This window comes from Dromiciops gliroides, chromosome 1, assembly GCF_019393635.1.
Source record: "Dromiciops gliroides isolate mDroGli1 chromosome 1, mDroGli1.pri, whole genome shotgun sequence".
Lineage (NCBI taxonomy): Eukaryota > Metazoa > Chordata > Mammalia > Microbiotheria > Microbiotheriidae > Dromiciops > Dromiciops gliroides.
In genome coordinates, this window is record NC_057861.1 from 638,185,132 (window position 1) to 638,211,146 (window position 26,015).

The 26,015-nt window shown below is 37.1% G+C and overlaps 1 protein-coding gene across 1 annotated transcript in view; it reads right to left on the reverse strand.

The window, feature by feature from the left end:
* Nucleotides 1-8,521: 8,521 nt before the first annotated feature.
* The window catches only part of PUM3 (pumilio RNA binding family member 3), a 37,399-nt gene continuing 19,905 nt past the window's right edge, over nucleotides 8,522-26,015 (reverse strand). Inside the window, 8 exon segments of the mRNA XM_043979490.1 lie at nucleotides 8,522-8,813; nucleotides 11,043-11,133; nucleotides 12,372-12,459; nucleotides 13,759-13,981; nucleotides 15,506-15,648; nucleotides 19,051-19,131; nucleotides 22,080-22,133; nucleotides 24,296-24,394. Of these exon segments, the coding sequence (XP_043835425.1) occupies nucleotides 8,684-8,813; nucleotides 11,043-11,133; nucleotides 12,372-12,459; nucleotides 13,759-13,981; nucleotides 15,506-15,648; nucleotides 19,051-19,131; nucleotides 22,080-22,133; nucleotides 24,296-24,394 (909 nt within the window). The 3' untranslated portion in view covers nucleotides 8,522-8,683.

Sequence of the window (26,015 nt, forward strand, 5' to 3'; positions counted from 1 at the left end):
AGCAAAATTTATTTTAAAAGATTAAAAATAAAAGTCAACAAAATTATAATCAAAAAAAGTAAGATTGGGGGAGCTAGATGGCACAGTGGATAGAGCACTGGCCCTGGAGTCAGGAGGACCTGAGTTCAAATCCGGCCTCAGACACTTAACACTTACTAGCTGTGTGACCCTGGGCAAGTCACTTAACCCCAATTGCCTCACCAAAAAAAAAAAAAAGATAAGATCAAAACAAACAGAAAAAAAAATTAAGAATGCAACCAGAGAATTGATATCTGGTTATATTTTCATTTATACTATTAAGCGAATTAAACTAAAACTACTCCTACAGGGCTACCTTCCCAATGAAGACTTAGTAGAGAACACTCATTAACTAGAATCTTCCAAGTTTCTGGGGACTTCTTATCCTGAAAGGAACTTCCTTTTGGAGGGAAGCCATGTGGTCAAAGATACAGAGAAACTAAGTGGTGAAAAAACAGAGTAGTCATGAAAAGAGAGGAGGAGGAGGACTTCAATAAGTTCTAATCCCCCAGGATGGCAGCGAATAGAGGAATCAGGCATTATCTCTATAACAGAAAGTTTGGAAAGCAAGTGGAACTCATGGTGTAGCAGAACATCTGTGAAGTTTGAGAGGGAAGCTGTGTAGAGATACAGTCAGGCAAATGAGGAACCAGGAACCATCAGTTGTAGAGGTAGTTGTAGATTACTGAAGTTCAATCCACAGCACATGTGTCCACCTATTCCCTAGTCCACCTAGCCTGGGAAAACTCCCAGCTCCCTTTTTACTGTCTGACCACTTCACTTCCTGTTTCCCATCCATTCTCTTGCCTTAATTTAAAGCTTCAGAAACAGTAGAGCCTGTATTCTGATTTCAAGGTACTTAAACTTTAAATATAATCACAATTGTTTACCAAAGATACAAATGACTTCTATACATTTCAATATTGTCACAGCAACATAAACCTTGGAATAACAATAATAGCTGGTATTTATATAGTTCATTAAGATTTGAAAAATGCTTTTACAAGTTATCTTATTTGATCCTCACAATGACCCTATGAAGTCAGTGCTATTATTTCCCCCATTTTACAAATGAGGAAACTGAGTCCAAGAGATTAAATAACTTGTTCATTGTCACACAGCGAGCAATTGTTTATGTCAGGATTTGAACTCAAATCTTCCTGACTCCATAGTCTGCTGACCTACACAGTGCCAGGGAAGACAGGAAAGACATATAGAATCAGAGACAATTTGGATAAGGAGATGGGTAATAGGCAGAATTTCTGTGAGATTTACAAGATCACAGTTTACTAATTATATTCTTTAGTAGATTCTTAAATTCCTTTAGGATAGAGGCTGTTTCGTTTTGTCTCTGTATTTCCAGTTCCTTGCACATATAGTAGGTATTTAATAAATGATTGTTTACTCATGTTGAATTGGTTCTGGAGTACAGCTTGTATCAAAGTAAGGGTCTCCTCCAGAGCTAGTGGATTCTGTGTCCTTCCCTTCAACACTACCCACCCCCCCCCCACCCCAGCTGCCATTCCCATCCAGTTTTTCAAGTTGAGGTTGTATGACATTTGTCAGGGATGCTGTTGAGGAGATTCTCCATTAAGTAGATATCATCTGAGGTCTCTTCCAAATCCTAGATTCAATGATTTTATGGCTTGAGTGGAATTTGTAACTTTTTGGACACCTAGCACCTGGCTTTACATACATTAAGCACTTAAAAATATTATTTGAATGATAGACAATCGTAAAATGAAGGATCTTTTACTTAGTAGGGTATTTTGTATTTTTTCATTGTACTGTACATTTAAGGGAAAGGCTGGAATTATGGCTTTGACCTGGTTTAAGAAAACCTTGCAGAACCTAGTGCCTTCTCCTTCACAAGTGGGTTCCTCTGAATGCTACTCCAAGATCAAGATATGTCATGAGTATGGGTCAGTATCTATTCAAAACCAGGTTGTGAGCCCCTACAATGTCTTTAAAAAAAATCAAAGGACACATTAAATGAAGATATAATGGAAAATGATAGTAAGAAAATTGATGAGAAAGATTTCCCCCACATACACAGAATTATACTTTCTATCAGTTTTCTACTACCACTATCAGGGAGAAGACATCTACGTAACACATATGACCAGGGAACACAAATGATAGAGTATGCATAAGTAATGCATATGGCTAGGGTGCACATATTCCTGGAACAACTCCAATATGGTGGAGCCATCATGGTCCTCTGTGTGTTATTGGTTAAGTTTTTTTCTCAGCTGACCTGGTGTTACCTGTTCTCCCTCCCACCTCCCCACTCCCCCAAGTCTGGTATACAGCTGAGCAGCAGTATGTCTGCAGTTTTTTCTGTTTTTGTCTCTGTTGGACATCTATATGATACTGCCTTCTGCTACCATCTTTTTTTTTTTTAAGGCAATTGGGGTTAAGTGACTTGCCCAGGGTCACACATCTAGTAAGTGTTAAGTGTCTGAGGCCGGATTTGAACTCAGGTCCTCCTAAATCCAGGGCCAGTGCTCTATCCACTGTGCCACCTAGCTGCTCCTTGCTACCATCTTTTGATCTTCAACTACTTCATAGGAAGAAAGGTCTTGTAAATTCTTTAACTTGATAGCCTCTGAGATGAGCTTTAGCTCTTCTGTGATATAAACCCCAGCCAGTCACATTTAATCTAGGTAGAGTGGCCCTTAGTCATCTTTAATTATGTCTTTTCATCTAACTCTTCTCCCTTCTCTTTGAGACTGAATTTAAGTCATATTTGAATTGTAAATGATAGTCAGAAAATTGATTTAAATTCCTATCATACCACAGATAGAAATTTACTCTTAGGGTAGGAAAATTATTCTTAGGGGCTTCACTTAGAAAAATTGCAAAGGAGCTGTGATAAGATTCTTTCCAGTCCTAGTTGATAAGTTCCCCTTTTTCTCTTGAGCTAGATTCTAAGTTGAGAAATGTAATCTTTTAAGGAAGATGGGGGTGACTTAACTACTATGGTAAAATAATGGAATTTGGCAGATGCCCAGGGGTCTCACCTGAATGATCTAGTAGTGTTTGGAAAACAAGCTAGGGATGATTGGATATGGGCCACACCTGGCCTGCCCTGAGTGACATATGCTGCTGTCAGCAGGGGAACCACTCTACACAGGCAGTTTGAAGGACCTCTCTTTTCGGGGAGGGAGAGTAAACACTCGCTGAGGGGAGTTCAGTCCTTTCCAGTCAGTGAGCTTCCGGGAGTGGATGAGAGAGAGTTTTTTCCTGTCGGTTTGTCCTGTGGGCCTTGCCAGTTGGCTCTCCTGTGGGCTTTGCCTGTCGATGTTGGTTGCATAGCTGTTTCCTATTGAAGCTACAGACCCCAGGTGGTGAGTTAATAAAATGAGTCAGGCTCTTTGAATTAGCTGAGTTGCAAGTGAATTTGAGGCTTTTGTTAGAGTTAGGGGGATTATCCATTTTTCTTTTTTTCTATTCCCTTGTCCTTGACTTTATTAATTTCACCTTTGCTGTGTATTTTATTCCCATTAATAAAACCTGATTCGTTTGTGGAAAAGAAGCTGTTAAGCTCCTTTCTTATTAGCCTGGGAGAAATATCTAAAAAGGCAGTTTGGAGGGGAGGAAGTTTTGGACCTAGAGGTCCTTCATTATTTTCTGAACCCCAATATTACGGCGAGCCACCCAATTAACTCTCACCATATTAAATTTGGCCTCTACTCTACTCACCATAAATTCCTCTTTGCCAGTATACTTTCTGGTTACAAAAGGCATTACCTTTAGGGCAAAGACTTCTGGGGTAGGATTAAGAAAGCCTGGGAGAAGTTAACTAGTCCAGGTGACCTGCCTTGTCCAATTGAATTATATTCAAAACAAGTTTCTGTATTTCTTTTATTCCTCTTTTCTGTTATAAAAATCAGCTCTGTAAATCACTCCTGGTCTTTTACCTATGAGGAGTCAGGTGACCTTATTTGGTATGTAAATGCTAGCTTTGCAAATTAAATCATAGATGGCTTGGTAACTTTGTCCTCACTTTCCTTTTTATTTCAGATAATTTTAACAAAACCCAGTCTCATCCTCACAGACAGAAAACCTTCCTACCCACCCCAGTCTTTACAAATTCATTCCATTTCCTGATCTCTTAATCTACTTTTAGTGATATATTTTTTACATTGAAATTCCCAGCTCATTTACATGGTTCAGAAAGTCTCCTATTCATTCCTTCTTTTGTTTGACTAGCTTTCTCCTGTGTCACCTGATTTTTTAAAATGCCAATTCACTGCTTCCTTTCTGCTTTTTTCTTTCTTTAGGATACCCTTCTGGGATCATTCTGCGTATTTTCCCCCTTGAAGCTGTTTGATTAGCTTAGCACAGTGCCTGGAAAGTAAGCCCATAAGACTTGTTGACTTGATTCATAAGGCAACTCTTTCAGATTATGAATTGCAAAGCAGATAGTAGATGGCATTGGTAGGAGTTCCTTCATGGGGAACTCCTTACACTAATAAAATTACTGTGGCAGCTGGTGGTAGTGAATAGATCTCTGGGCCTGTGCAAATCTGGCCTCAGATGCTTAGTGTGATCCTGGACAAGTCATTTAATTGCTGCTTGCCTGTTTCCTCAACTGCAAAATGGGGATAATAATAGCACCTAACCCACAGGGTTGTTGTGAGGAACAAATGAAAAGCACTTAACACAGTGCCTGGCACATAGTAAGCACTATATAAATGCTTATGCTCTTCTCCTTCCCTTCCTTGTGGTTCATGGCCCACAAATTTGACATCTCTGTTCTAGATGATTCCTAAATCTATCCTTTCCTTGTACTACTGTCTTCCTCTATCTTCAATTAAATTTTGATTATCTTCTCCTGCATGATCTTTGACATCCCAGAATCAGCATGTCTGAAAGAGTACTAATCTTCCCCCTCAAAAACCACTCTCCTCCTTCAAATATCCCTGTTTCTTTTGAGGCCATCACCATCATGGTACAGTGGAAAGATCACTGTATTTGCAAGTAGAAGACCAGCCTTTGGATCTCAGCTCTGTCACTTATTACTCATTTGACCTGAAGCAAGTTACTTTATCTCTCCAAGACAGCTTTCTCATCTGTAAAGTGTGGAGGGTTGAACTAGATGACCTCTAAGGTCCCTTCCAGTTTCACATCTGTGGTCTTATAAATCTCCCAGTCACACCTCAGTCATGAAATTGAATGAAAGCTCTGTGAGGGCAGGAATTGTTTTTTGTTTTTGTATCCTTAGGGCCTTAAACACTATGTAGGTACCAAATGAGTGAATTGAATTCTAGGCAATGCTACTGTCTTAACTGCATTTCCAATCACCCCAGTCTTGATTCCATCTTTAAAAGATGTCCTGCCATCAGTCCTCTTCCAGGCAATTACACGCCCACTATCCTACTTCAGACTGACTCATCACCTCTTGACTGGACTATAAACATAGTCTTCTAATAGGTTTTTCCCCTCTCTGATCGATTCTTCACACAGCTGCCTAAATCATCTGTGAGAGCAGTCTGCTCATAATCATTACCTTGCTCTAAAACATTAAGAAATTCACTATTGCCTCTACCTGGTATTTTAATGCCATTCATGGTAATTTTGACCCATTACCAACTCACTTTTAAAAAAATTTTTGTGAGGCAATTGGGGTTAAGTGACTTGCCTAGGGTCACACAGCTAGTAAGTGTGAAGTGTCTGAGGCTGAATTTGAACTCAGGTCCTCCTGACTCCAGGGCCAGTGCTCTATCCACTGTGCCACCTAGCTGCCCCCCCCCCTTTTTTTGGAGGGGCAATGAGGGTTAAGTGACTTGCCCAGGGTCACAGAGCTAGTAAGTGTCAAGTGTCTAAGGTCAAATTTGAACTCAGGTCCTCCTGAATCCAGGGCTGGTGCTTTATCCACTGAAGAAGGATGGAAGAGATGATTTCAGAGAAACCTGGGAAGACTTACGTGATTTTTAAATTTTTATTGTTTTTGTGGGGCAATGAGGGTTAAGTGACTTGCCCATGGTCACACAGCTAGTGTCAAGTGTCTAAGGTCGGATTTGAACTCCAAACTCACTTTTATATATTAAAACATGGAAAATGTTTTCCTCACAACCCTTCTTTGAGGCATGTGGTATAGGTACTATCCCCATTTTAGAAATGAGGAAAGTGAGGCTCAGCCTTCCCAATGACCCTATAAGCAAGCAATAGGTGTCTGAAGAAAAGGATTTGAAGCCAAGGTTTCCCAATTGTAAGCTGTGTTCTATGCTACCTTTCAACTTTGTTTTTTAGACATATTTTCTATTATTCACCTTCATAATCTTTCCCCGCAAAGTCAGCGTTCTTTTCACAAGGCATTCCTGGAAAGTGCTCTCTCTTCACTTTTGCCCCTTGGAAAACTTAACTTACTAGAAGACTCTTGGCTAAAGTGGCCTCCTTCCTCCAATATACTTTCCCTAACCTCTCCTTTCTTGCCAAGTTAGTGCTCTCACTTCTTTTGCCTTGTAATTGCTAACCCTTCCCTGCATGCCGTCATTTTCAGTGCCCTTCTCTTAGGTTTAGAGAAGGTCTACTAGGATGAGTTGGTATTTTAAAATGGGTCATGAACATGTCCTCAAATATGATAAAATCTATGGGACACAAACCCTCTTTCTAGTCAGGCTGGTTTCTACCACCCAGAGTGATATACACTGGATTTAGTGATAGTAATATCTTGCACACTATGCAGCGACCAGTATAAATGCACCAACTGCTTCATGGATTTCCTTCTTTTATTAAAAGCACATGATACCACCATCACTGTGGTAGAAAATCAGATGACTGAGTCTAGATGGTAGAGAGACAAAGAGGAGGCATTCCCAAAGAGAGTGCTTAATAGTTCTTTAATGCACTGAAACTTTTAAATAAAATTTAACTGTTTATAATAAATTTATATATACTTATGGTAGTAAATGATAAAACATTTATATTCATTTGACTATTTTTCAAAGTTTTCTTCATATATGTGCATTGTCTGCAATTTTCCATAGTATACTGCAGATCTCCAAAAATTCCCATTTAATTAGCAACAGCTTGTTAATAACCAAAACTGTGAAATGTGCAACCCATGAATGTCTTTCTAAGGAGATATTTCACATTGACTTTTTTTTTTTCAATTTTTTCATTCTTGTTTTTGCTTTATTGTGTTCTTGATTTCTCATAAAGTCATTAGCTTCCATTTGCTCAATTCTAATTTTTAAGGAATTATTTTCTTCAAAGAGCTTTTGTACCTGCTTTTCCATTTGACCAATTTAGCTGTTGACTTTTTTTCATGATTTTCTTGCATCACTCTCATTTCTCTTTCCATTTTTTCCTCTACCTCTCTTACTTTATTTTCAAAGTCCTTTTTGAACACTTCTATAGCCTGAGACCAATTCATATTTTTCTTGGAAGCTTTGGATATAGGAGATTTGACTTGGTTATCTTCTTCTGGTGTATTTTTATCTTGTCACCATAGAAACTTTCTAGGGTCAGCATTTTTTTCTGTTTGCTCATTTTCCCAGCCTATTTCTTGACTTTTAACTCCTTCTTAAAGTGGGGCACTGCTTCCAGGGTAGAGGGTGCACTGTCCCAAGCTTCAGTATCTCTGAGATACTTCGAGGAATTTTAAGTCCCTATTTCCTCCAAAGTGGTATGATTCAAGGAAAGGCACTTTCACCACTCACCTGGCCTGCTTTTCTGCCCTCTAACCTGCAACAGAATCCTGCTGCATTGGGGCTTGCAAGCTCCCACAAGCCTGTGCCCCTCCCCTGCCTGGGCTGCCACCCAAAACTGTGACCCGGTTCTGAGCACTGGTAAAACAACAGAGTTCCACCTCAGCACCAGCAAAGAGACCCCTGTAATCTACCCCTGGCCAACCGCTCGACCCCCTCATTATCTGTGGGCTGAGTTCCAGAAGCAGCCGCTGCCACAGCTGATTCAGAAGCTCCTGAGGCCTGGTTCTCTGTGGTAGCCTACCTGGGGCTAGATCTGTGTTGGCACAGCCTGCAACGGGGCTGCATTCCACTCTCACCCCAGTAAAACAGATATCTCCTGCCGACCTTCTAAGCTGTCTTTGGCTAGAAAATGATTTCACCCTGTCCTTTTGTGGGTTCTGCTGTTCCAGGAATTGTCTTATGGCATTATTTGAAGGTATTTGGAGGGGTCTTGGGGAGAGCTCAGGGAAATCACTGCCTTTCCTCAGCCATCTTGGCTCCACCCCCAGGGGCTCAACCTACCATGAATGTTGAGGGCAGGGATTTGAGTTCTGCCTTTCTATCTCTAGTGCCCAGCAGTGCCAGGCAATTAATGTTTCTTTTTTTGATTAGGTACTAAATTGTGCTTTTTGTTATTTTAGGCAGTGAAGTCCTAGAGGGTCATGCATTAACTACTTTGTACTCCCCACAAATTCTTATGAACATGTTGGTAGATGCTCAGGATTTGCTAATATCAGTGAATAAATACTGAAACAAATACATATCTGAAGAATCTAGGGAAGATAGATAAAACTCTCAGACAATTTCTATTTAAGAAACTATTTATTTTAGAAATAGACACTTCTACAAAAAAAAATTTATATATATATTATATAAAAGGCTCCCCCCAAAGACAAAACTAGATGGTACCCTTCACCTGAATCACCAGGAAAAGTGATTCATTCTCATTCTTCGTTATTTTCCATCTAAGCTCTTAGTTTCTCAAGTAAAGCAGTCATGCCTTTGCTGTTTTCCTCTTTTTCCAATGTGGGGATGAGGCTTTTCAGTTCAGATTTAACTTTATTTACTACTTCTGGATCAGGGCTTTGTAGAAGCCTAAATAAAGAATAAAAAAACAATGAAATTTCAAATAACCTCTTTTAGGTCAAGTGACAAAATTCTGGGGTCAGATACCTATGTTTCTTAATCTAACCCCCTCAATTTTACACATGAGAAAACTGTGACTCAGAAAGTTTAACTGACTTGCCCAAGGTCACAAAGGTATTAAGTGGTAGAGACACCATGCAAAGACAGGTTCCGAGACACCAGGTTCAGTACCTTTTCTACTGTACTATACAGCCTCCTTAAGGAAACCATTTGGCTTTTAAGATCTGTAGCTATTTTGGCAATTCATTACTGCTAAGAACTCAATAAAGATAAATTCTAGTATCCTTCAAGCATTAAACCACAAATAGATATTTCTGTTTTTTTGGGAAAAGTCCTCCAGCTAAGGCATTCTCTTGATTTTTAAAAACCTAAATCAATTGAAATCAGTATAATAAAACAAACTACTTTAAGGTTACATTTTCTTTTGTAAACAGAATTTAACAGAAAATAATATATCACAACTTCATTTGTACTATTACTCTGTGACCTTGGGCAAATCACTTTGCCTCTCCATGTCTAAATTTCCACCTTTCTTAGAGTTTCAAGAAAGTTGGACTAGATGAACTTTAAATTTGCTCACAGCTCAAAATCCCATGATAGGATTGTTAATCATTGCTTTCAAACACTTAGATTTTGGTTTTGGCTTAGCAGGTATATTCCAGACGGGGGGAATATTTATCTGACACAAAGATTTTTACATTAGCTTAATTTTTCTGACAAAGCTAATGGATAAAGAAGAGAGGCAAGAGGGACAAGATAATAAGGTAATTCATTTCCCCAAAATATCATTATGAATAATAATAAAAATATATAAATGATCCCTGTATGTTCAGAATGGTATAATGGACAGAAAGGTTTGGGTTCTGACATCTGATTTAGTTCTGCCACATCACTTCTCTGAGCTTCTTTTTACTCAAATTAGGAGGTTGGAATAGATAATATTCTCTTCCAGCTTTAAATTTATGTACTCCAATAAAGATTCTAACCAAGCTTATTTGCAACATGTGTTTCAAATTTGGGATTTTAAATAAAACAAGAGGCAGTGTGGTATAGTGGAGACTGTCCTTGGGTCAGGAAGATATGGGTTCAAGTCTTACAACTGACATACTGGCTGTGGAATCTTGAGCAAAGCAGATGCTGATTTGAATTGCTTGAGGCAATTCCGGAGGCATTTTCCACCAGTGAAAAACAAAAAGAAATGAATATTAAAATAAACCAGGCTCCATTTTAACTGTTTCATCTAAATAATATGGTGCTTGGCAAGCTTTCTTGCCATTCTGATTTCTCTAAAAACACATCTGACTCTTCTCCAAATGACTTCAATTAAGAAATATGGATGGACAATCTTTTTTTTTTTTTGGGTGGGTGGGTGGGTGGGGGAGGCAATTGGGGTTAAGTGACTTGCCCAGGGTCACAAAGCTAGTAAGTGTCTTAAGACTGGATTTGAATTCGGGTCCTCCTAATTTCAGGGTTGGTGCTATAACCACTGTCCCACTGATGGACAATCTTGATTAGAACTTATTACTTATATTCAGGGTCAAGAGGACAATATTTGTGTTGAAGGAAACATACTAATGGAGAGAAAAAGATGAATAATCCAGATGAAATCACTTAATAAAGTGCATGTGGGAACAGCTCAGAAAGCCTAGTCTATTACAAAAGTCCAACAAAAACTTAACTAGACAAAATTTTCAGCTATTGGTTTTTACTTCTTTCAAATAAATGTTCAACATAAAAGACTTGATTTGGTTTAAATAATCACACAACCTATACATTATAAATTTGAGGCACTAATAGCTAAAAACACAGAGTCTTCATTTCAGCAAGGATTTTCTACTTTTTGAAAAGAAATAAATCCTTCACTGACTTAGGGAAGGGAGAAGAGAACTTGTTTTCTTTCTAATATACAATGTACTTGTGGATGTCATTACTATCTTGAGGGAAGCATGGTGTGCTGGGAAGTGAGGTTTGACCTATATTTGTGGGAATGGAGCCTTCCTTGATTATTAAACTTAGTAAATGAAACTTTAAAACTATTATTAGAAAGAAGTGTCTGTTTCTCTGTCTGCAGGCACAAGTGTATTCTCTCTTCTTTTTATTAACCTGAAAAAGAATCTGCCAATAAGAAAAGAACCTCGGCTTTGGGGACCAAGATGAATCCCAAGAAATAATACTTACCGAGAAAGAATAAGAGCACCCCGATTAACTCCTGCCCAAGTCTTCAATTTCTTGACACCAACATGCTCTACCAATGTTTTTGCAAAAGAACCTATAATGACAGATTTAAAATTAGTTAGTAAACTTTCCCCCAAAAAATCTAAGGAAAAATGTGCACCAATGTGTTAGCAATAAAGTTCTTGGTTACTTTCGGTATGAAATGGTCCCTGTACTCTTTCTTTCTTTTTTTTTTCCCCCCCTTTTTGCGGGGCAATGAGGGTTAAGTGACTTGCCCAGGGTCACACAGCTATTAAGTGTAAAGTGTCTGAGGCTAGATTTGAACTAAGGTCCTCCTGAATCCAGGGCCGGTGCTTTCTCCATTGTGCCACCTAGCTGCCCCTTGTACTCTCTTTCAAAATAATTACTATTTAATATTGTTAATTTTGGCTTACATGCTTCAACTCTCAAGTGGTATTTAGGAACAATTAACAATACTCACAATGAAGTATACAGACCCCTCACAGATATGAGACAAGGCCATATATGGACTATTTAATGGTCCATGACAAAGTATAAAGAACTATCAATCAAATATTTATCAAATGACTATTGTATAGCAGGCATTGTACTAGGTTCTAAGGATACCAATACAAAGAATGAACAATTCCTACTCACAAACATCCTACAACATTCTAATGGGAGAAAATAATTCCATTCATTTTACAGAAGAGTGGAAAAATACAAATAAATAAAGAATTCATTTAAAAAGATGGTGTCTGAGCTGTGTCTTAAAGGAAAACAGGGTATTTATGAAGTCGAGGTAAGGAAGAAGTACATCCCAGCGATGGGAGATAGGCCATTGCAAAGGCACAGAGACATGAGATGGAAGGAAATAGATGAGGAAAATAACGAAGGCCAGTTTGCCTGGATCTCAGGGTGAAACAGGGAGAATAATGTCTAATAAGAATAGAAAAGATAGGTTGAGGTCAGGTTATAAAGAGCTAAAGGAAGTTTATATTTTATCCTGGAGGTAGTTAGAAACCACTCCAGATGACTTAGGGGAATCACATGGTCAGATATGCACTTGAAAAATTACATTGGCATTGTATAGGATATAGCAGAATATTGAACATAAGATGAATGAAGACATATTTCAACATGAAACAACATAAATATGCCTCTAGCTCATTTGATACACTGCTTTGGTACCTCTTTAGAGGTAAAATGAAGTAAACTTCAGCTTAAAATTTAAAATGTGCTTATCCTAAAAACATAAAGTAAGGGATATCAGATGGAAAGTGCTGAATTTCTATACGATCTCTTAAGAAAAGCTCAATATTCATATCTTACCTTTTCTTCCACTTTCTTTCATTTTTTCATCTTGTTCTACTAACCATTTCAGAACCAGATGTCCAGCTGGATGTTCTGCCATGTGGAGCTACAAAGAAATCAAAAAGTTATTCATCCATGATCTGGCACATGGCTCAGCACTTCCAAGATAAAAACGAAGTAAACTGCAACAGTGTAGACCAGACTAAGGGCTTATCCATGGATCTTTGTTTGAATATAACTATACCTATAATGATTTTCATACGACAAGCCGTCTGTATATTTGAAGAAAACATGACTATCAGAAGGTAGTTAAGTACTTTAAAGGTACACTTAACACATGTTCTAATGTACTCTGTTTTTGTAGGAACCATTTTACAATAACATTTTAGAATTACACTGACAGTCAGTCAAATAAACATTTGTTAAGCACCTACTATGTGCCAGGCCCCGTTAGGGATACAAAGAAAGGCAACAGACAGACCCTGATTTCAGGGAACTCAGAGACAGACTAATGAGGGAGACAACATGCAAACAACTATGTACAATCAAGTTAAATACCAGACAAACTGGAAATAATCAAAAGAGGGATGGTACTATAATCATGGGGGATCAAGAAAGGTTTCCTGTAGAATGTTTTAGCTGGGACTTGAAGGAAGCCAGGGAAGCCAGCAGGTGGAGATGAGGAGGGAGAACACTCCAGGACTATGGACAACCACAGAAAATACCCAGAATGGGTAGATGGGATTTTTTTTTGGGGGGTGGGGACGGAGGGGTTAAGAAGGATTTTGTATAAGTAACAGCAAAGAGGCCAGTGTAACTGAATCAAAGAGGGTGCAGGGTATAAGAAGATTGGAAAGGTTGGAGAAGAAGGAGGTAGTCTGTGAAGGGCTCTGCACACCAGAGGATTTTACGAGACCTGCAATTTAGGAAGATCATTTTGACAGCTGAGTGGAGGATGAACAGGAGTGGGGAGAGACTTGTGGCAGGAAGACCAATCTACTGCAACAGTCCAGTTGCAAGGTCATGAGGGCCTGCACCAGGATGGTGACAGTATCTGAGAGAAGGGTTATATGTGAAATGTTACAAATGAAGTTGTGATATATTATTTTCTGTTAAATTCTGTTTACAAAAGAAAATGCAGCCTTAAAGTAGTTTGTTTTATTATACTGATCTCAATTGATTTAGGCTTTTAAAAATCAAGTAAACCGGGGCAGCTAGGTGGCGCAGTGAATAGAGCACCGGCCCTGGATTCAGGAGTACCTGAGTTCAAATCCAACCTCAGACACTTAACACTTACTAGCTGTGTGACCCTAGGCAAGTCACTTAACCCCAATTGCCTCACTTAAAAAAAAATAAAAATAAAAAATAAAAATCAAGTAAACCTCTTCATAATTTGATGTATTACCTCTCCATCCTTGCCACCAGGAATCATTTCAGGAGCAGCTAATTTGGCAATGGTATTCATAGCAGGCTGAATATCTCCAATAGCAGATCCCAGGACATTAACAACAAATACACATGTAGATTTGTCTGTCATCAATTTCTGGACATGCTCCTGCATATAACTTAACAAGGCTGGGGAAATAGACTCCAAGAGCTCCTTACGGCGGATTATACTATCTTTCTTACTGTCAGAAGAGAGCAAAGGAGAGATGATGATCATATTGTTATAGGAACCTAGCTTTATGTAATGCACTCAAAAAGAACTCCAACGAGATCTGTTGTTTCAGGGTTTACAACCCTGCTGGGATCCAATTGGCTAGGTAAATTTAAGCATTTTGAGAGCCCCAGAAGTAATGTTTGAAAGGAAAACAAAAGTTATGAATCTTCCCTTCTATTTGCTGATCAAAGCCCAATTTTACACAATCAGTACCTCCCTTTTATGTTCTCTTTTGGGCTTTAAAAAACTAACTTGGAAACAGGTTATCTACTTGTCCCTCTAGATACCTGGAATGTCTGATACATTTTTCCTCAATTTATGCTGTTTTCCTGATTTCTGTGCATAATAAATGGAGCAGATTTAAGAGTTAGGAGGGGGTCTTAGAGGCTATCTTGTCTAACCTCCTCATTTTATAGATGAGAAACCAGAAGCTCAGAGAAGTTAAATGACTTAGACAATGTCACATTGTAACAAAGGCAGAATCTGAAACAGAGCCTCCTGACTGCAGATCCAGTACACACTGACCCTTGGGGAAGTGGGCATCTGGGAACAGAATCACTCAAGGTAACATGAAAAGATACGAAAGACAGATGAAATGGCCAGGTAGGGCAAAGACAAATGTTTCCATTCATTCTTACCTCATATATCTCTTATCTCTATAATAATAATCAATAACTTGATTTAACAAAGTTGCCCTGTGCATTTCTTGTTTGAATACATCACTTAACCTTTTCAAATCTCTGTTTCCAGAAATGTCAACTGAGGGGTTTGGACCAGATGGCCACTAGGATCCTTCTAATTCTCTACTTAAGGTACCTCTGCATAATTAGTTCTTTGTTATTATAACCTATGAGTTTGGTGGGGATATGGAGATAAAAGATTTCCAGGGGGCAGCTAGGTGGTGCAGTGGATAAAGCACCTGACCAGGATTCAGGAGTACCTGAGTTCAAATCCGGCCTCAGACACTTGACACTTACCAGCTGTGTGACCCTGGGCAAGTCACTTAACCCCCATTGCCCCGCAAAAAACAAAAAAACAAACAAAAAAAGTCAGGTTAGTCATTTGGGGCAGCTAGATGGCGAAGTGGATAGAGCACCGGCCCTGGAGTCAGGAGGACCTGAGTTCAAATCCGGCCTCAGATACTTAACACTTACTAGCTGTGTGACCCTGGGCAAGTCACTTAACCCCAATTGCCTCACTAAAAAAAAAAAAAAAAGATTTCCAAAGGTAATAAGGTATAAAATTCTGAATTTGGAACTCAGGGATAGCAGCATAAAATCCTATGTTAAGGGAAATATTTGTAATATATATATGCCAGGTTTTCCAGAATCAGTTTGGTTTAGAAAAAGAAATTTTCTAAGTTTATGGTAAAAGCACAGTTCTCATCAAAACTTCTTCCAAATTGAAAGCTTCAACAAATTTTGTCCAATCTGGACAATAGGGATATTTAAGTATATACTTCTATAAATATTGAAAATGTCATCCAAATTACCTATGTGCATTTCCATCACCCTTCTGTAGAACTTCAATGATTTCAGGTACTAGGTGTGCAGGATCTCTAGGGCTTAGTAAATACAACAGAACTTTCCTTCCATATTTATTGTTCACTATATTTGGCAGAGAATTGATGATTTCCTGTAAGAATACATGAACGATCAAATCAAATTACAATCAGTTTGTTTGTCTTCTGAACATATAGTTGGGCTTATGATTTTAACATGAAGGAAATGTAAAAAAATATATCCTCATTAAATAGATATGTCTCTTAATCCTAAATAAATATCAGAAACAAAGCCAGGATTCCCTAGGTGTCTCTTATGTAAAGGACATTTACGGATCAATTCATTTACAGTTTACTGAACAACACAAAGGATTTTTCTAAATTAAAGGAGTAATCTTAATTGACCATGACCACTGTTTTAAGTCACAATTACCAAGGATACTAAGTGCTGGGACTACTGATGAGATGTCATTAATTTGTAGGGGCATTTAAATGTAGCAGTAGTCAGTGGAGAGTAACTTTTCCTAGAACTTCACTACTGAGATACATGCAATGGGCTATTATAAAAAAAATTTTTACCAAAATAAAGGGTGGATAAAAGTTTGTAAAGTCAGGATGTTTGTCATGAAAACTAAGCCTGTTTAGAGTAGGGGAAAAAACTTAAAAAGGGGAAAGAATTTAGTCACACTCCACTGAAAACTTAATTAACTACCAATGACAAGAAATGACATTTTGACCCCCTTATCCAAGATTGAAAAACCGTTTAGTTCGTTAACAGTAATCATCAAAAATAAAGGAAATATTCCTCTGCATCCCACTCTAAAGGAAATTATACGTCTTCAAGGTTAGAAAGAAAAATTCTCCAAAATTCAGTATTTTCTAAAGCATTTTATTCTTCACTGAGAAAAGTTTTCTTTTTAGAAAAATATAATTTACTAACTTTTATCATAAAACTAAGATGAATTAACTGTACTCTTATTTTTCCCACCATATTTAAATACCAAAATGCAAAAACAAATCAAGTTAAGTTAATTCACCAAGATACCCCGTCAAGCTCCTATCTTAAGTACAGTTACAAGAAAAGTAACAAGTTGAAAATAAAGGCATTTCTCAATAGCCAGGGTGGGAAATAATCTCAGGCGGGGAGAGTTCCTAACTTGATTTCCTCTTACAGAATGAGGATTTCTGGAGATGATAAAGTCCAGGAAAGCAGCTGGGTGCTGGAATGATCAGGAGAATCTCCCACATGCTTTACTTAAACACTGTTCCATTTTAAGTCTTATATCATTTGAGCTACTTAAACTGTCATGATACTTTTAATTTGTGTAAAGTTGTTTGATAAGGATGATAGCTTTGACATTTACACTGAGCTTTAAGGTTTACAAAGCATTTGATAATAAATTATTTTTTTTTGATCTTCAATTAAGTAAGATATGTGATAAAGGTATTAATATCACATTTTACAATTAAGATTGTATTTCTATTTGATAGACTCAGGCTAAGGGCAGATGGGTAGTGCAATGGATAGAATCTCAGGCCTGGAGTCAGAAAGACAATTTTAAATCTGGCCTCAGACACTAACTAGCCTATGAGACCATGGGCAAGTCACTTAAACCTCTATTTGCCTCAGTTTCATGTCTGTAAGATGGAGATAATAATAGCACCTATCTTCCAGGGCTGTTGTGAGGATCAAATTGGATTATAATTACCAAGTACTTAGCATGGTACCTGGCATATAAGGATCACTAGAAATGTTAGTGATGATAATGATGATGGACACATATCTAGAAAGTATCAGAGGGGGAATCCAAAGTCAGAACTCTCATGACTCCAAATCTATTCCTCTTTGATATAGCATTTCGTGTCATTTAGGGAAAGGGATACTTCTGCCACCCTGATCCCCAAAGTATCTAAAATAACACTGTATAAACACCAAGGATCAGTGAGTATTTTAGATGATGACAGGGTCTGTGGTTCAGTACACATATAAGGGTTACTTGGAGAGCCAAGCACAGTATTTGGCACTTAGAAAGTTCTTAAAATTTTTCCCATTTGATTTTTAACCAATTCATGTGAAAAAGGATGCTAGTGTTGATTTTTGCATTTGAATAATGGTCAAATTCTACATATTCTAAGGTACATGGTATTCTTCCTAAATAGCCTTTCTGTATTTTAGTTCCTGATTTTTTTGAGAAAGTTCTTATGATAATAATTAGTAATATACAGTAAAGAACCCACATGGAAAAAAATTTGTATAGCAGCATTTTTGAAACTAAGGAGGTACTCTTCAATTTGGGAATGACTGAACAAATTATGGTATATAAATATAATAGAATATTATTGTGCCTTAAGAAATGACACAGAGATCATGTCGTAGAAACTTGGAAAACCTGTATGAATTGATACAAAATTAGAAGAACAATGTATACAATAACATTGTAAAGAAAACTAATTTGAAAGATTTAAGAACTTTAATCAATGCAACAACCAATGCAATAACTAAGATTCCTGAGGACTGATGATAAAACAGGCATACTCACCATCTCCTAATAGAGAGGTGATGGACTCAAAGATGTGGAATAAGATATATAATTTTGATCCTTACTAATGCAGGAATTTGTTTTGCTTGATTATACATGTTAAATGGTATAGTGGATAGGGCACTAGACATTGAATTGTAAAGACCTGAATTCAAATGTGGCCTTAGACACTTGCTAGTAGTGTACCCTGGACAAGTCACCTGACCTGTAGCTGCTTCAGTTTCTTTATCTGTAATATGGGGATATAGATAGCACCTATTAACAAGGGTTATAGTGAAGATAAAATAAGATATTTGTAAAGTGTTTTATAAACCTTAAAGCTCTATAAAAATGCAAGTTACTATTGCTGTAGTTATTACAAAAATGGTCTTTCTTTTTTCAACTGGGGGAGAGGTGAGAGGGTACCTAGGGATAGGGGAGCTCCTTCCCCAAAGAAAACAAAGGAGAGCAAGGGCCACTGAATATTTTTAATGCACAAAAAGGCCAGAAATAGATATGCATCACAGCTCCGAAGTTATGTTAAATTTATTACATATTTGAAAAGAAAAAAAGTTGTATATGGTAGATCTAGTTTTATATATCTTTCTCTGTTCTACTCTGCATATGAATATGCTTTTATTTGGCATTTGTTATATCCAGGATTTAAGGCTATTTATGAACCTGTAGCCAAATAATATTCAAATGTTAACAAAAGTTTTGCTTTAAGTGGGGAGGAAGGAAAGGTGAGCAAAAGTGATGCCAAAAATAGGGGGAAAGGGGTCATTAAATTTTTTTTCAAAAACACATAGGAGAGGACAGCAAATTCAGGAGGAAGCACTTATATGCCACACAACTTTGAAAGTAACATACTGAATTATACAAGAAAGATAAACTATATGAAAGAGAATTGTGATTTTATATGTAAATCTCATGTTCTAGTTAGTATATGGAAATGCTCATTTTAAAAATGTTAATTTAGAATATAAACTTAAAAAAATTTAAGGAGCTATTACTCACCGACATGACTATTTGTTTCATAAGCTTAGTATCATCAACACAATCAAATGCTGCCAGCAAAACTAAATGAGAATATTCACCCTGTAAAAATGAAATAAAGGTTAAAAATTCATTTTCCTGCTTAGTACATTTTGTAAAAAGTCATTAGTGGTGACTATCTATGTTATCCATCTAACATGCACCAAGCAATTAAGATAGATCAAATAAACAACCAGGCCTGAATATTTACTTTCTGCAGGCAATGTTACCAGAACCATGGATTTATAGAGGGAGGGACCCTAGAAGTCATCTAATCCATCCAGTCCCTCATCTTGCAGATGAGGAACTGAGGTCCAGAAAGGAAGGGACTTGCTGAAGGTCACACGAGCAGCAAGTGGCAGAGCATGGATTTAAGCTAAGGTCTTCTGACTCCCAATTCTGTGCATTTTTCATTGTACCATTCTGTTAAACATTCTCTATTTAGTAAATTATTCAAAGGACTACTCCAACAGTGATATTGCCATCTGCTAATTAATGAACAAAATAAGCTTCCCGAATTATGTATGAGGTATGACATGTAAAAAAATGAGAATGAAAACTTATCTCCTGGAAAGCAGGCAGATAAGATGGCAGAAATAAGGTAGGGACTCACCTGAGGTCTCCCCAAAGCTCCTTTGAATAATGCCTCAAAACAAATTCTAGAGTGAGAACCCACAAAAGGACCAAGTGAAACCATTTTCCAGTCCAAGACAACTTAGGTCAGCAGGAAAGGTCTATTGCACCAGGGTGAGAGTGGAGCAGAGTCCAACAAAGGCTGTGTGCCAGAAAAACAAACACTAGGCCTTGGGGGCTCTGGGGGGGTGGGGTGACTGAATTAGTGGCAGTTTCCAGACCTCCCAGCCCACAGATGGTAAAGAGGTCAGACAACTGATTAGAAGGAAATTATAGGGGTCCCTCTGCTGGCACTGGGGGCAGGACTCTGTTGCATTACCCATACTTGGATCTGGGTCTCAGTGCCAAGGCAAGGAGCATTACCACACCAGAGCCTGCAGCTCCGGAGGAGATGGGACCCTGGTCACAGTTCCAGGACAGAAAAGAGTGCCTGTGATCACTCAAAGATCAGAACAGCAGAGTAGTAAACACACTTTCCCTACATTATACCACGTTGGAAGAAATAAAAACTTACAGGACCCCAGATTTATCTCTGAAAACAGCTGCACAAAACCCCTAAAACTTGGGACAGTGCCTCCTCCACTGCAGAAGTAGAGCTCCACTTTAACAGAGTTAAAAGTCAAGAAATAGGCTGGGAAAAAAGAGCAAACGTCAGAAAAGATCCTGACTATAGAAAAGTACTATGGTGAAAGGAAGAACAAAACACAAACTTGGAAGAAGACAACAATGTCAAAACTGTTATATCAAAAGGCTCAAAGGAAAACATGAATTGGTCCCAGGTCATGGAAGAGCTCAAAAAGGATTTTAAAAATCAAGCAAGAAGGGGCGGCTGGGTGGCGCAGTGGATAAAGCACCAGCCCTGGATTCAGGAGTACCTGAGTTCAAATCCGGCCTCTGACACTTGACACTTACTAGCTGTGTGACCCTGGGCAAGCCACTTAACACCCATTGCCCCGCAAAAAAAAAAAAAAATCAAGAGAAGTAGAGGAAAAATTGGGAAGAGAAATGAGAGTGATGCAAGAAAATTATGAAAAAAGGGTCAACACAATCCTGATGGACTAATGATGAAACATACCATCCACCTCCAAAGAAAGAACTGATATTGACTGAACATAGACTGAAACATGCTATTTTTCACTTTCATTTTTTCCTTTTATTCAAGTTTTCTTGTACAAAATGATTAATATAGTAATGTTTTATATAATTGCACATGCATAACTCATATCTGATTGCTTACTGCCTTGGGGAGGGAGGGATTAAATTTGGAACTCAAAACTCTAAATAGTCAACAGAATTTATTAAAGGAGTCACCAAAAAAAATACTCAAGAAAATAACACCTTAAAAAACAAAATAGGCCAAATGGTAAAAGAGGCTTTTGGGTAATCCAATAATTCTTAAATTATATTTCTTGGATCTGTTGTCCAGGTCAGCTGTTTTTTTTTCAATGAGATTATTTCACATTTTCTTCTATTTTTTTTTTTAATTTTGATTTGATTTTATTGTTTCTTGATGTCTCAGTCATTAGCTTCTGCTTGCCCAATTCTAATTTTTAGGAGTTCTTTTCTTCAGTGAAGTTTTGCATTTCTCCATTTGGCCAATTACTGTGCTAGATGATATACTTTGTTATTGAAATGACGTCCGAATTTCCACTATTCTTTTGTTTGTTGTTACCTCTAGTACCTACACAAATGCTTTTGGGATAATCTGCCTTAATTGGGTTTTATGGCAGGCTTTCTCCATTCTTTACTGTTTTGTGGGAAAATGCTACTCATAATTCTTTACCATCCTCCTCTTACAATTTTATTGGTATAACTACTGATGAAGAAACACCTTCTATCCATGCAGATTGGCACTGAATTTAAAGTTGCCTGGGGCTCTGAGAGTGACTTTATTAAAGGTCACTTAGCCAATATATGTGAAAAGTGACAAGGTTAATCTACCACACCTTCTCTGTTCTCCAAAACATTTTGCAAATGGACATAATTTCTTTCATCTATCCCAGTAAATTTATCACATTTCTAATTGAAATCATCAGTTATTTGTAAAGCATTTAGTATAATGTCTACTATAAGTAGACATCTAACAAATGCTTATTTCTCCTCCCTGTTAGTTGATTGCATATTTCCCCCTAAAGTGGTTAAAATCAGAATCAGAGCAAAAAATAAGTATTTCTGAAAACTAACCATGTACCCCAAGTCATGTGTATGCATACACAAACTAGTTACACTGAATAAATTTATGAGTTCAGGACAAGCAGATTTCTGTAGAGAAATGTAGTTTCAAAATCTTAAGTAGGATTTATTTTAAGCAAATGTTGTAAAGGTAAACAATCTCAAATTTGCTGTAATCAGAAATGTATAAATTTTATTTTACTTACATTGGCTACTTTTTCAACGTAAGTCTTCATTGTTTTAATAATAACTTTTCTGTCCTGTAAAAAGAAAAATCCTTCAGTGAATCTAATAAAAATGTTATTTTCCCCAATGTACATTATTATATTCTCATTTACTTATTTCTCACATTATATTCATATAAACACTCTTAACAAATGTAAATGATACCTCCACATTTGAATCTTAAGAGTCAGATATATTTGGAACCAGAATAATAAAGCTAAAATTCACAAGATGAGGAAGGAGGAAGGGTGCAGTCACCCTTCAGACAAAACATTTGTGTTTTAGCTTTTTCTGAAATTTGGAAATGGAAAAAAAAAAAGCACACAGGAGTTTCAATACATTCAAGCCACTATAATAAATATTTTTGGAGCTAGCCAATATATGGTTCAAAGAGTCTAAGAGACAGAAATACCTCTGAATTAAGTGCAATGGCCTAAATTTAGACAAAAGGAGATGAATACAAGGCTTCTTTCCACAGCCTATTGGCCAAATTCGTGGTTCTCTTTTTAGTCATCTACCCTGACCACCATTATTCCAACTATTATTCTATGCACCCCAACCCTTTCCTTCAGGTTATTTTTAGCTCACAGACTATGAGACTAGGAATTGGACCACTACTGCTACATAAAGAGCTTTACACAAATAGATTAAGTCTAATGGTTAGAGTCACATGTCCAACAACAAACCCAAAAGGCTGCATAATTATCTGGGATAATACAGGCAAAATCCAATGCTTAAGTAAAATATTAAGTCCAAAAGTTATAATTAGAATTAAATAAAACTTAGATAAGGTTTAGTTAAGGCCTCTACATTTTAAAAGCTATCAATCACTGATGAAAACAATTTAGCATAATATAACTGCGAACATACACTATAAGACATCAAACAGATGATATTTTTAAAAATATGAATAGGCTAAACTGTTTTCATAAAGCTACTTTGTATTTGCAATATCTTTATCTTATCCTGAAGCTATACAAAACTAATTGTTACGATCTAACAGCACAAATCGTCCCTTTGACTTTTCCCTCCCTTTTTCTGTTGGATAAATATGCTGTTCTTGACTTACAACTTTAATGCTAGGCGTAAGAAGTTATTTTCTATAATTTTCTTGAAATATTTTCATAAAAGTATATATAAACAAAACCACTTTTATTAAACTGGAACACTTAGCTGGTGGAGAGACATCTTCATTGGACAACTGTCCTCTAGGTTTTTTTGGGTAATATCTTGAATAAAAATATTGTTTCTAACAGATTTGATCACCAAATATGATACTAGGTGACTCAGTGCATTTGCTTCAGTATTTAGATCCTACTTTTAAATTCATGAATTGGAAGACAGTTATTATAAACCTATAGCACATAAACTACTTTAGATATTTTATGACTATCACAATTCTGATAATTTAATTGCCATCTTAAATCAGTCACTTTGAATACATTTCTCTACTACTACACTGTAATATCAATGACTATATCTTATTTATACCCCCCATAATGTTTTACACATCAGACACTCAATATATCTATTTGAAGGAACAAATTTGTACAACTAATATCAGAATGAATAAAATGCAATTTTCTCTTAAACGTGGTGCTCCTTGAATCAAAACAGTGTTTATTCACATTTATTAATTTCTAACATAATGAATATAGGTATTACAACTGTCTAATTACTTACCTCAAATAATTACTAAAAAGCTAATCACTGGGGCAGCTAGGTGGCACAGTGGATAGAGCACCAGTCCTGCATTCAGGAGGACCGGAGTTCAAATCCAGCCTCAGACACTTTACACACTTACTAGCTGTGTGACCCTGGGCAAGTCACTTAACCCCAATTGCCACAACAACAACAACAAAAAAGCTAATCACCAAGTATTTTGCTTTTCATCATGTCTTCCCAACCCCAGTGAAACTGACCAGAATGGAGCAGCATGGCACACAGAAGTGGTTTTATTGAATAATACTCTCCATAAAACATTTAAATTAAAATAGGCTTCTAGCATATCAAATTGTGGAGAGCTTCTATACCTACAAAACTGCTAATCAATATGAATACAGAAGAGAGAATTTTGGAAAGAGAAATGCCATCGATATGCATTAGGACAAAGCTCAAAAGAGACTTTAAACCTAAATAATAGAAAAAGAAACTTGGTGACAACTCTCCTCTTGGGTTGCTGAGTCTGTACACATACCTTTGGTGTGCCATGCCACAGACAGTACATGGCTACTCTAGCGCCATCATGTGTATGTGCAAGGTATATTACAGCTTCTCTGATTGCTTCAATCATTTCCTAGGGAACAAAAAGAGAAAATGATTTTACTTCTGCAAAAAGCCTTTCCTCATTTTCTCAATAGATTAATTATTGTTTGATCTGAATATTAATTATGGTTTTATTCTTTTGGGTGGAAATGGAATGGATCACTTTCAGATTGATATCCCTGGACTCCTTCAACTTCAGTCCTGAATCACCAACTGACTATTGGACATTTCAAAATGAATGTACCAGAGACAATTCAACCTTACCATGTACAAAACTGAACTCTTTCCCTGAAATCTTCCCATCCTTTCATCATTTCTTATGGCCCAAGTATTCCATTACCATCATATATCATAATTTGTTTAGCCATTCCTAAATTGATAGGCAACCCCTTAATTTCTAGTTCTTTTCTTCTATAATAAGACCTGATATAATCATTTTTTTCCATATGGGTTCTTTTCCTTTTTCTTTGATCTCTTTGGGATATAGGCTTCACAGTGGTATCACTGGGTCAAAGAATATTTGCAATTTATTAACTTTCTGGGTATAGCTCCCCCACCCGCCCCCCCAAATGCTCACAGAATGAAAATGTACCAATCACAGCTCCGTCAATAATGCACTATGGTGTCTATTTCTCAAAGCCCTTTTAATATTTGTTATTTTCCCTTTTTTGGTGGTGGGGGGGAAGGGGGTCCAGCTTCACTAATCTGATGGCTATGAGGTGGAATCTTGGAGTTGCTTTCTTCACATTTCTCTAGTTCTTAGTGATTCAGAGCATTTTATCATATGACAAACTGAAATCTTAAAAAAACAACTCTGAGATACCTCCTCACACCTATCAGATTGCCTCATGTGAGAGAAAAAGAAAATGACAAATGCTGGAGGGGATCTGGAAAAATTGGGACACTACTGCACTTTTGGTGGAGTTGTGAACTGATCTAGCCATTTTGGAGAACAACTTGGAACTTGGAACTATGCCCTTTACATATAAAACTATAAAACTGTGCATGCCCTTTGACATAGCAATACTACTAGGTCTGTATCCCAAAGAGAGCAAAGAAAAAGGAAAAAGGATCTCTGTACAAAAATATTTATAGAAGCTCTTTTTGTGGTGGCAAAAAATTAGAAACTGAAGGGATACAGATGAATTGGGAATGGCTAAAAACAGGTTGTGGTAGATGACTGTGATGGAATTCTATTATGCTATAAGAAATGATGAGCAGGATAGTTTCAGAAAAACCTGTCAAGACATTCAAGGAGATCACTGTACACAGTAAAAGCAGTATTGTACAATGATCAACTATGAATGACAAGCTTTTGTCAGCAATACAAAGATACAATTCCAAATGAATATGAAGAAAAATGCTATCTACCTCTAGAGAAAGAACTGATGAAGTCTGAATGCAGATAAAAGAGGATTTTTTTACTCTGTCTTTCGTGTGTGTGTGTGTGTGTGTGTGTGTGTTTTGGGTGGCGGGGGTCTGTGTTTTCTTTTGCAACATAGCTAATATGGAAATATTTTGCATGACTGCACATGTATAATGCATGTCAAAGTGCTTTCCATTCTGGGAGGAGAGAAGGAATTTGTAATTCGAAAATTATAAAAAACAAATGTTAATTGTTTTTTTACATATAATTGAGAAAATAAAATAGA